This window comes from Periplaneta americana, chromosome 2 (genome assembly GCF_040183065.1).
Source record: "Periplaneta americana isolate PAMFEO1 chromosome 2, P.americana_PAMFEO1_priV1, whole genome shotgun sequence".
In the NCBI taxonomy this organism is placed as follows: Eukaryota; Metazoa; Arthropoda; class Insecta; order Blattodea; family Blattidae; genus Periplaneta; species Periplaneta americana.
Window position 1 is genome coordinate 195,658,480 of NC_091118.1, and position 12,956 is coordinate 195,671,435.

A 12,956-nucleotide genomic window follows, 5' to 3' on the forward strand; every position below is an offset into this window, starting at 1 on the left:
TGAAGTACATTCAAAAACTCAGGTACAATAAAAGTTGAAGTAAAAATAAAATGATGTCCCTGTACAAAGTAAGCAAAGAAAATAATATTGATGTATTATCATCACGGCAAGCTGACAACAATCAATAACTTAGAAATTACACATCTTTTAAGCCTGCTCAGAGATGATATAATTATTATTATGAACAAGATGCAAGACAACTCAGTGCGACCAAGCGTTGAGCTGTATCGAATGAGGATACTAATAATTTTATGTATTCTCTATCTAGGACTCTATCCTCCAATCATCAGAAATCTTAATTCGCACCCTCTGTAGTCCATACTGATCTTCATCGAGACGTAACTTAATTTACACAAACATAATATTATGATTATATTCATGTTATATTTAGCACAGTTTAAGTAGATATATTCAATTAATTTTGTAAAAATCCACAGAATATAACTATTCGATTTTTTAATTTTTTTTTATTTAAGTAGGTTATTTTACGACGCTGTATTAACATCTTCGGTTATTTAGCGTCTGAATGAGGTAAAGGTGATAATGCCGGTGAAATGAGTCCGGGGTCCAGCATCGAAAGTTACCCGCATTTGCTCAAATTGGGTTGAGGGAAAACCCGGAAAAAACATCAACCAGGTAACTTATCCCGACCGGGATTCGAACCCGGGCCACCTAGTAACTATTCGAACCTTGTAATAATTTTAACAATAATTATTAAATTACGAAAATCGGTAGGTATATAAACGAAAGTTACTATATATAGGCTACATGTTCAGAAATATTAGTGGTTTGTAATGGAAATTACAAGCGTATTTATTTCTAGATGAATAACTAGTAATGCGATCAATCAAACTGTTGAAGATTCAGTTGTAATAGTATATTGCGATACAGGTAGTATAGTAAACGCGTTGTAACAAAATCGAGGAAAAGTTTGAAAGAAAAAAAAGCGAGACGAATTGAAGTTCTTTTTCCATTTCCGAGGGGCTGTTGATACACATGTGTATTGCACACTATTTTTGTATGATCGCCATTTAAATTAATTAAAATATTAATGAGCAAGTTCTTTCGTAACTAAAAATTACAGCAATGACAAACATTTGCATGTCGTTGCTAGGACACTACGTCGCTTCTCTTGTTTCAGTGTAAACAGTCAATTCAATGTTTATTCATGCAGTTAAATTTGGACGTTTGAATAGTTATTTATGCAACTAGTGGGATATGAACATCATTACCGTTCGAATGTGTTTTGCAAGAACGAGGCGTAAGCCCAGTTTTGTAATTACATGAGAGTGGTAATTATGTCCATCCCACTAGTTGCAAACAATATTTTATCCGCATTTATTTAATACTGCATTTAATGCGTTCATGATACCATCGTTGACTGAGTGCGATATGTAAATGATTACCGCACTCAGTGCGGTAATGAATGCTATTATCGCACTCGTGCGGTAATGAATGTCATTACCATGGTGATATGACGATGGATAAGTAGGCCTATCCATTATCAAACCAACGTGGATAAAGTAATATATTAAGTTACATTTTATTGAAACAATTTTGTGATGACAACCGCAGAAGTATTAGTTGACGTGTCAGAGGATGAAGAGATTGAAGCGGCATGGAGAAACAGTTGTACTGATTTAATACCGGAAAAGTCTAAGAGAAGATTTACTTTGTGATCATTTTACTTACAGTATTAGTGCAGTAATTAATCATTACAGCATTTTTTTTCTTTTGTTTGTATAATAACCAGGTAACGTGTGGTACCGTGAACTTATGAGGAATGTAAACAACATAGGTACAGACAGATTATTTAGTCCTGACAGCTCAGCGATGCGAAAGAGGGGAAGTAATAGGAGGAGTGGGGAGAGTTCCGGAGTAGAGATAGGGCGAGCGGTCGGTAAAGGCAAGCGAGTGAATAACCCAAACACCCCTTGACGTAACTAAATGGACTCGCCTGTCCCACGCGCACATCTCCGGCGACTGTCAGGATTAAATCGCGGGTGCTCGTGTAAAGGGGGTTAAGTCAATTTGCAAGGTATGTAAACTTCTCTCCTTTGGTACTGAACAAAACCCTTTTGTCACAAACTATGGAGCACTGTAAATGCATCACAGATGGAAGAATGACCTAACACCTTTAACACAAGAGGAAAGTAATTGTGGATAGTTCAAATCTGTACTTATTCCAGTGTAGCCAATTCATACACGAGCACCCGCGAAATAATCGTACTGTAAATACCTACAAGAAAATAGTACTATAATTAAAACAGTACACAATCGCTTGTTAGAAATTTTCCTGCGCACAAAAGCAGGGTTTAGAACTAGTTACCACTAATCCTTTAAGAAATATACAGCTTTGCCTATCTGCATAGTCTCCTATACCGCGTGAGTAGACTAACTGAAAACATGATGTAAAGTAGATCTACAGAAACAATCCTGTATGAAATAATTCATATTTCATAGGAGATAATTGTTTATTTGATACTGTTATAACGTTTCATTTATTAAATAATTTTACGTAATATAAAAATGAAATGCGGAAAATCACTCGTTTTTAAGTACAATACACTGCTCCGTCGATATAGTAGAAAGCCACTGATGATGTCTGCTAGAGCAGCAGACGAAACGTATGGTAGCAACAGCTCCAACAGACCACGGCCCTTTAGCCCGGATAACATCGATCTCTATGACACCGGCCGTGGAAGCCTACATTCCAAGAAAGCCAATGTTTACCTACTTATATATAACACGCGGAGCAAGTCCCCTGCAATCGGTAAGGATTATCTTTAGAGGTAGAGTGGGAAAGTGTTATGTGCAGTAAAAAAATCGATCGTTACGGGAATGGTATTTAAGAGTTGTTGGAATATTATTTAAGAGTTGTTAATTCATTTAAAAAAAAGCGAATCTGATACAATGTTAATACAAATTAATTTTATTTTTAGAAAAAATATATACGTAATATAATAATAAAATTAATGAATGAATAAACAAATAAATAAATAAATAAATAAATAAATAAATAAATAAATAAATAAATAAATAAATAAATAAATAAATAAAGGAGTAAATGAATGAATTAATGAATTAGGGAATAAATTAAGAAATGAATTTATGAAGAAAGGAAAGTAGGAATGAAAGAAGAAATGAAAGAATGAATGAAGGAAGGAATAAATAAAGAAATAAATCAATGAATAAAGGATTAAATAAAGCATTAAATAAAGAAAGAAAAAGAAAAAAATAAATAAATATCTTACTCTCTCCAGAATATTCTTAACATTTGTACCGCTTTCAAGGCGTTGAATAATATTTACTTTGTCAGAAATACTCAGACTTGAAAGTGTTTATGACATGAGGCCTTACAGGAAAGCGGGGGCTTGGATTTATTTTAGTAGGTTATTTTAAGACGCTTTATCAACATCTAAGGTTATTTAGCGTCTGAATGTGATGAAGGTGATAATGCCGGTGAAATGAGTCCGGGGTCCAGCACCGAAAGTTATCCAGCATTTGCTCATATTGGGTTGAGGGAAAACCCCGGAAAAAACCTGAACCAGGTAACTTGCACCGACCGGGAATCGAACCCGGGCCACCTGGTTTCGCGGCCAGACGCGCTGACCGTTACTCCACAGGTGTGGACGGGGGCTTGGATTCTCGTCACAACTACAGACCACGTTGTACTGTTTTGCTGCTTTCTTTATAACGCATTCTTCTAAATCGGCGGAGTAGTGTACATTGTTATTGATATCAAATATGTTTTAAAATAAAATGTATTATATTTCATAACTGACTCGTAGATCCTGAATATGAACAGAATCTGCCCAAAACAACTTCCTTCGTTATCAGAAATTCTGAAAATGTATATTCAGAAATCTATATTTTGTTGTTGTTTTCTAATGCCAGGCGTTTGACAAAGTCATTTGACCTCTTGCACTCCAATATTTTTCAAAGATATTATCATGGCCAGCCACTGAAGCACAGATTTTGAGGTGTTCCGAATCCATTTCTTGGCTTGAGTTGCACAATGGGCAGTTAGGGGACTGATATATTTCAATTCTATGCAGGTGTTTGGCCAAACAGTCATGGCCTGTTGCCAATCTAAATGCAGCTACAGACGATTTTCGTGGTCAATCGGGAATTAACTGTGGATTATGATGCAGAGAGTTCCATTTTTTCCCTTGGGATTGTGTTATCAAATTTTGTTTGTTGAAGTCTAAGTATGTAGATTTAATAAATATTTTCACATAGTAATACGTAGATTTAGTAACAGGTCTGTAAGTAGCAGTGCTGCCCTTCTTTGCTAAAGCATCCGCATTCTCGTTTCCCAGGATTCCACGATGGGATGATATCCATTGGAATACAATTCTTTTATTGAGTGATATTAATTGAGAGAGCATTTTAGTTATTTCTGCTGTTTGAGATGAAGGTGTGTGTTTAGAGATTATTGATAGAATAGCTGCTTTGGAGTCTGACAATAAATCTACACTTACTGGCTTTTAAGGAACCCGGAGGTTCATTGCCGCCCTCACATAAGCCCGCCATCGGTCTCTACCCTGAGCAAGATTAATCCATTCTCTATCATCATATCCCACCTCACTCAAATCAATTTTAATATTATGTTCCCATCTACTCTCGGCCTCCCTAAAGGTCTTTTTCCCTCCGGCCTCACAACTAACACTCTATATGCATTTCTGGATTCGCCCATACGTGCTACATGCCCTGCCCATCTCAAACGTCTGGATTTAATGTTCCTAATTATGTCAGGTGAAGAATACAATCCGTGCAGTTCTGTGTTGTGCAACTTTCTCCATTCTTTTGTAACTTCATCCCTCTTAGCCCCAAATATTTTCCTAAGCACCTTATTCTCAAACACCCTTAACCTATGTTCCTCTCTCAAAGTGAGAGTCCAAGTTTCACAAACATAAAGAACAACCGGTAATATAACTGTTTTATAAATTCTAAGACAATAAATCTATATTTTGTAAAAATATAGAAATCTATATTTTGTGGCGTAAGAGTAGGTCTACCCTTTCTTTCAAATTCACTTAGCGAGAAATGAAAAATTGAATAATTTGGTTGGCATTCACTCCCCAAGAAATTCTGATACGCCACTGTCTCAGCGTTGGTATGGATGCTACTTTTCAATATATCTTGAAGAAGATTATTTTTCTATTTCATTTCAGGTTTAAAAATAATGATAATTCTATCAGTGGGGTTTTCTGTATGACAAAAACTACACATTTACATTCTTTCTTGTCTATCAGAAGTCTACGTATGAGTTTGGATTCCCTTTACCGCTCCTTGACAGAGTTAGCTTTCTTGTTGAAGGTTTGTGTATGGAATCACTCAACACCATGTCCCAGTGTGGGAAGAGTGCTGAATTAAATTATTCACATAAAGAGAACATGGCCTTTCGACGAACAATGTGTTTCACGTGTTGCACAAGATGCCCGTGAGAACTATGTACGAAAATATGTGATTAATTACATGGAAATGAGAAACAATTTTAACAAAAATATACGGCTTGCTTAACCTTCATGATTCAGGAAATAGCGTTCGTCGGAAAGTGACTTGGGAACATATACATGCACAAGTGTGCAACTCATCACATAAAAAGAATCTTGACGGCCATATACATGGATGAGTCAAACTGCCAAATATCCAGTTCAAAATTCAAAACACAGATAATATATTGCAGGATTACACAGCACCAGGGCAGAAGTAGAAAAAATATTTAAGTCAGAACTGAACTGGAAACTAAACAGCCAAAAATAGATTGAGTCTTCCATGAATGAAGGGATCTATGGATATTTCTATCTGTGACACAAAACATTGAATGAGAACATAAATCTATTAATATGAATGTCATAGGTGAACTGTTCAGCAGATTCCTTACTCACACAATGTAAAGCTTTGGTACAACAATAAATTTATCTTCTAAATATTTAATGCAACAATAAATATCTTCTAAACATTTAGTGAAACAATAAAAATATTTTCTAAATAACCGTAGTCATTTTTACTACAATAAATCTATCCCCTTAATATTTATTGCAATAATGTGGTGTAACAATAAATGTATTTTCTAAATATTTAGTGCAACAATAAATGTAATTTAGCTTCTAAATATTTAGTAAAACAATAAAACATTTAATAAATATTTAGTACAATAATAAATTTAATCTATCTTCTAAATATTTAGTGCAACAATAAAATATTTTATAAATATTTAGTACAATAATAAATTTAATCTACCTTCTAAATATTTAGTACAACAATAAATTTAATCTATCTTCTAAAAATTTAATAATAACAATAATAATAATAATAATAATAATAATAATAATAATAATAATAATAATAATAATAATAATAATAATGCTTTTTTGGCAGAGTTAAAGGCCGTGAGGCCTTCTCTTTCACTCAATCAGAGCAACAGTAAAATATTTTCTAAATATTTAGTACAATAATAAATTTAATCTACCTTCTAAATATTTAGTACAATAATAAATTTAATCTATCTTCTAAATATTTAGTACAATAATAAATTTAATATATCTTCTAAATATTTAGTGTAACAATAAAACATTTAATAAATATTTAGTACAATAATAAATTTAATCTATCTTCTGAATATTTAGTACAATAATAAATTTAATCTATCTTCTAAATATTTAGTGTAACAATAAAACATTTAATAAATATTTAGTACAATAATAAATTTAATCTATCTTTTAAATATTTAGTATAATAATAAATTTAATCTATCTTCTAGATATTTAGTGTAACAATAAAACATTTAATAAATATTTAGTACAATCATAAATTTAATCTATCTTCTAAATATTTAGTACAATAATAAATTTAATCTATCTTCTAAATATTTAGTGTAACAATAAAACATTTAATAAATATTTAGTACAATAATAAATTTAATCTATCTTCTAAATATTTAGTGTAACAATAAAACATTTAATAAATATTTAGTACAATAATAAATTTAATCTATCTTCTAAATATTTAGTGCAACAATAAAATATTTTATAAATATTTAGTACAATAATAAATTTAATCTACCTTCTAAATATTTAGTACAACAATAAATTTGATCTACCTTCTAAAAATTTAATAATAATAATAATAATAATAATAATAATAATAATAATAATAATAATAATAATAATTATTATTATAATAATAATAATAATAATAATAATAATAATAATGCTTTTTTGGCAGAGTTAAAGGCCTTGAGTACAATAATAAATTTAATCTATCTTCTAAATATTTAGTACAATAAAATATTTTCTAAATATTTAGTATAATAATAAATTTAATCAATCTTCTAAGTATTTAATGCAACAATAAAATATTTTATAAATATTTAGTACAACAATAAATTTAATGTATCTTCTGAAAATTTAGTACAACAATGAAATATTTTCTAAATATTTAGTACAACAGTAAATTTAATATGTTTTCTAAATATTTAATTCAACAATGAAATATTTCCTAAATATTTAGTACAGCAATAAATTTAATGTATCATCTTTCATTTAGTACAACACTGAAATATTTCTAAATATTTAGTAAGTATAATAATAACTTTAAAGTACCTTCTAAATATTTAGTACAATAAAATGTTTTCTAAATATTTAGTATATTAATAAAGTTAATGTATCTTGTACATATTTAGTACAATAACACATATATTTTTTAATATCTAGCAGAACAATAAAGTATTTTCTAAATATTTAGTACAACAATAAAATGTTTTTTTAATATTTAGTACAACAATAAATTTAATGTATCTTCTAAATATTTAGTGCAACAATAGGGCCTACACGTAATTAGTATAAGTATAAAAATACATCCCTGAATATTATTGACATGATAAATATATTTTCTAAATATTTAGTGGAAAAATAAATGTGAAATATTGTAATAAATGTATTTTCTGAATGTTTAATCCACTATAACTCATAATTAAGTTAAACAAAACAATAGAAGAAATAAATAATATGATTAAGTCACTTGGAAGTGAATTATTACAGTCGATAGGATATAGATTTCATTATTTCCATAACGATAACATATACCGGTAGATATTTGTCCATAATAGATTCATGTACGAGTATTGAGGTCATTTAGCATACAATTTATTTATTCTGCCATGTGTACTTCATAGGCTATACGTAGCTAATTTTTTACCCCATCTTATTCCGACAGCAATGATTCAACTGCTTTATGGTATTAATCTTTGAAAACAATCCGTCAAATTCTGTTTTCTCGAAATTTCTCCATATATGCTTTCTAGTGTTTATAAATGATCTTGCCCCCCTTATAAAAGATGTAGGTCATCCCATATTATTTGCAGATGACACAAGTATTCTCTTCAAAATATGTGACTGGTTCTCAGTCAATAAATTAGTATTAAATTGTAACAAAACTAACATAATTCAATTTAAATCCTGTCCAAATTCAACCTCGCAAATTTCTAGCGCAATAATTAATAATAGATCCCTATTAGAAACAACAACAACCAAATTTCTTGGCTTAAAAATCGATAATGTGTTAAATTGGAAAAATCATATTAAAGAAATTACCCTCAAACTAAATTCAGCTTGTTTTGCTATTAGATCTATGCAAAAGACAGTAAATATCAATACCTTAAGAACAATATACTTTGCATACTTCCACTCGGTAATGAGTTTTGGAATAATATTCTGGGGAAATTCCACAGATAGTAACAATATATTTCTATTACAAAAAAGAGTAATTAGAATAATAGTAGATGCCAAATCTAGGGAATCGTGTAGGACTATTTTCAAAAAACTACAAATAATGCCCATGGCTTGTCAGTATATCTTTTCATTAATAGTCTTCCTCGTATGTAATCGTGAAAACTTTGTAACTAATTCAACAGTTCATAGCATAAATACACGTCAAAAAAAAAGACTTTCATACTCCATCGGCAAGTCTATCGTGCTATCAAAAAGGAGTGCGTTATATGGCAGTAAACATTTTTAATAGCCTCCCTATCGATATAAAAAATGAAACTGAAAACATAAAATTATTTAGGGCCAAATTAAAGAAGTACCTAATTTCTCACGCCTTCAATTTTGTAGGTGAATTCATGACATTCAATAACACTTCATGAAATTGATACTAAAACTTTGTGTTGTACTAGTAGACTGTATTGTAAATCTCGTCTGTATATATTTCATCTAGACTGTGACTATAAATTAAGATTTTATAATAGTATTAAGTTTTTTGACTTGTTCCATATTCTAGCTGTAAGCATGTATGAATACCATGGAATGTTAATAAATACAATACAATACAATACAATACAATACAATACAATATAATAGGACACTACCGGAAGGCAATTCTTATTAACTGCATCAATTTTTTACCATTACTGATTTGTATTTTGTACAGACATGAACATAATTCGGGGAAAAAACTGCTAGATTATGCACATATGTACTTTGAAGAATTCTCTGCTACCATTTGTCTCAGGTCTCATAGCGACATTTTGTTTTCTACTGGGAAAACTAACCAGAAATCCAAAACAGAAAGAATAAATTTCAAGTCTAAGAGACTTCACTCACGTGACCTGGTAAACTGCCACTGCGAACGAGTTCTTTGTCTGACTGTAGCTTCCGTCGGTACATCAAGATATTAATCAGTGTGTGAATGATCTCAAGCTTTCCACTGTTTAATATCAGCAGAAGGTTTCATTCTCTCTTATCATTCGATATAATTAAATCTTTATCATTATTTTGTAACATGTGAATCCAGCTTACCTCGATATCCTGCTCAGATAACACGTCACTGTAAAGAAACAGAAACCACACAAATGTTAATACTTGGACAGATAGGATATAGAGTGCATATCATTTAATTAATGACAGATATTATCAACAGCTGTCACTGACATAATATATCCTTCTCCAATCTCAGCTCCCAGGAGAAATTGCGATGTTGACCATCTGGAATTGTCAGTATAGCAAGAAAAGGCACATGGTCCTGATTATCGATCATTCGCTCCGGCACCGGGAATCGAACACGGGTCCTTGGTACTACGTACTAAGCGCTCTAACCATTGAGCTACGCCGAAGTTCAATCAACAGCACCGGAACGAATTTTTCTCCTCTAATATCAATTGTTACCATAACATATATATTCTGTAGGACCAAAAATTACCTTTACTTAGATTCTTCGAGCAACAGTACATATTACTGTGGAATCCCGGCCACCAAGTCACTCAATTGAGTGCGCTCCTTGTATAATGACAGTTGACTTAATATAGATGTCAACATTTATGTCGAACTTGGAGTCAGGCCACAAAGGGAAAAACACTGGAGGAGAGGAATTCGATCCGGTGCTGTGGATTGAACTTCGGCGTAGCTCAATTGTTAGAGCGCTTGGTACGTAGAACCAAGGACCCGGGTTCGATCCCCGGCGCCGGAGCGAATTTTTTTCCTCTAATATCAAGAGTAATGGTCATATTGGTAATGGTCATGGTGGTGAGTAATGGTCATGGTGGTAATGGTCATAGTGGTGATGGTAATGGTTGTGAGTAATGGTCATAGTGTGAAAGCCCATGCTAGTAATTAATGATCAGTGGTAATGGTCAGTGGTTATGGTCATGGTTTTGAGTAATGGTCATAGTGTGAAAGCCCATGCTAGTAATTAATGATCAGTGGTAATGGTCAGTGGTTATGGTCATGGTTGTGAGTAATGGTCATAGTGTGAAAGCCCATGCTAGTAATTAATGATCAGTGGTAATGGTCAGTGGTTATGGTCATGGTTTTGAGTAATGGTCAGTGGTTATGGTCATGGTTTTGAGTAATGGTCAGTGGTTATGGTCATGGTTTTGAGTAATGGTCAGTGGTTATGGTCATGGTTTTGAGTAATGGTCATAATGATAATGGTCATGGTGGTGAGTAATGGTCAGTGGTTATTGCCATGGTTTTGGGTAATGGTAATGGTTGTGAGTAATGGTCATAGTATGAAAGGGTCACAGTGGTAATGGTCATGGTGGTGAATGTTGATTATGATGATGAGTGAGGGTCATGGTGACGATATTGATGATTATGACGGTGATAGTAATGTTGGCTATGTAAGTGTGATGGTGATTGTGGTACTTTGTATTGGTGATGTGGTGGTTGTAATGATGATTGTTGTGGTTATGATGATTCTGGTATTGACGAAAATGGTAGCTTTGGTAGTTATGGTGGTTGAGGTAGAGAAAGTAATATTCGGGGTGTGTAATGTTGTGGTGGTGGTTAGGTGACTGGTGACGATTACAATGATAGTTGTGATGACGATTGTAGAAAGGTGCTAATGGTGGTAGTGACGATGATTATGGTGAGTCAGGTGTAGGTAATAGTACCATGCAACTAGATAAGCTTTATTTAATCAATTCTTAAACAACTATCTTATAGTCTGCAAGGCAAGAGAAATTGAAATATTTGCAGAAAAATTTCCCCATACAGCCTCTAGTTCAATCAGTGTAATAATGTGTTCCCTTTAGAAATAATTAGGAACTCCATTTCTACTCCTTTATGCAGCCATTAAATTATGTCAATTTCCGGTTTCCGGTTTCTTGGTTTCTGTTCAATGACAGCAAATTTGCAAAACAAAAATATCTATCTTCAACACTGTTGCTTTAAAATGTTTTCTGTGTTTACTATACTCCAGTAGGCCGTGATATAGGCCTACGTCTGTCTTTTTCTTCCCCCAGTCTATGATGAATCTGGAATCTTGTTGATTTTTTCACGGCTTCCTTAATGTTACTTGTATCAGGAATGCAATAATTTTAGTGGAGTTGTAGAGTTTACTTAATTTTTGCAAATATTTAAAAACAATAATTAACAGTGCAATTTAGGTGAAATTGCAGTGGTAAGTTTCCAATTTATAATTATTACTATATTGAACGTCTCTAAAAATAATATGTTAAAAGCCTAAAGCAGTAAAATCAATATGTCACTTAAGCGGTAAGAAGAGGGAAATTGTTATGTATGTTAAGTTGGGAATACTGAATGTGGAATTTTAGACTTTCCGCGGATTGGTTTTGTGTGGAAACCAAGCAAATACGCACGATCTCTCATGAAATCTTTTATGTCAAAACGTTACAATAACACGTCAAAATCGACAAATAATTTAGGAGATTTCGCTGTATACAGTGGACGGACAGACGACTTGCCCAAAACCACTTTTTTGGTATGAGGGTGCTGAAAAGTTTATGTCCGCGAAAATATCGAAACAGATTTTTTTCATCACCACAGTACTTTCTCCAATGAAGTAAAATTTACGATTCTGTTGCTAATAATACTTTAAAAAATACATATAAGAAAAGTTCTTAATTTCTTAAATAATAACTTGCAGATTAATACAAGTATTTTCACGTAATAACACATAGGAGCAATATATTACACACATTTATATGCATAATATACATTAACAGATCCACTCCATTGTACAGACAACGCTGTACTGTTACTATGGTGATAAAAGGACGTCCTCTTACCTCCAGACTGGCCACATGCCTCCTAGTTGCATGCTTAACTGCTGCAAAAACTTAACTTCAACCCCAAACAAAGTGCAATACATCACCGCCATTCAGTTTTCACTAAAACAGTCACTGCTACTAGTTTTCTCTTGAACTTTATTATATGAATTAAGTTAATCGTTTCATTTATGAGGACAAATAATTAAACATGTCTGTATTCATTGATTTCAGACAATGAATTGTAATTAGTCAATAACTGTTCAGTGATTTTTATCAGATATTTCCATTCAGAGTATAGATACTGGAAAGTGCTTCAACCGTGATAAAATACTTGAACTGAAGGACGTGATCGTGTATCAATAGAAGCTAGTAAAGCCCATACAATGGCAATTATTTCTGTGCACCCGAACTCCCAAGTCCATGGCAACCACATCACGAA

The 12,956-nt window shown here is 32.3% G+C and overlaps 1 protein-coding gene across 5 annotated transcripts in view; it reads right to left on the reverse strand.

Annotated features, from left to right (window-relative positions):
* LOC138694994 (inositol 1,4,5-triphosphate receptor associated 1-like) overlaps positions 1–12,956 on the reverse strand; it is a 383,890-nt gene that overhangs the window by 42,931 nt on the left and 328,003 nt on the right. For all 5 annotated transcript variants that reach the window (XR_011331033.1, XM_069819250.1, XM_069819251.1 and 2 more), the window contains one exon: positions 9,807–9,834. Coding sequence is in view for 4 of the 5 variants with exons in the window: in XM_069819250.1 (XP_069675351.1) it covers positions 9,807–9,834 (28 nt within the window). In the remaining variant the exon portion in view is untranslated. The remainder of the gene's footprint in view (positions 1–9,806; positions 9,835–12,956) is intronic.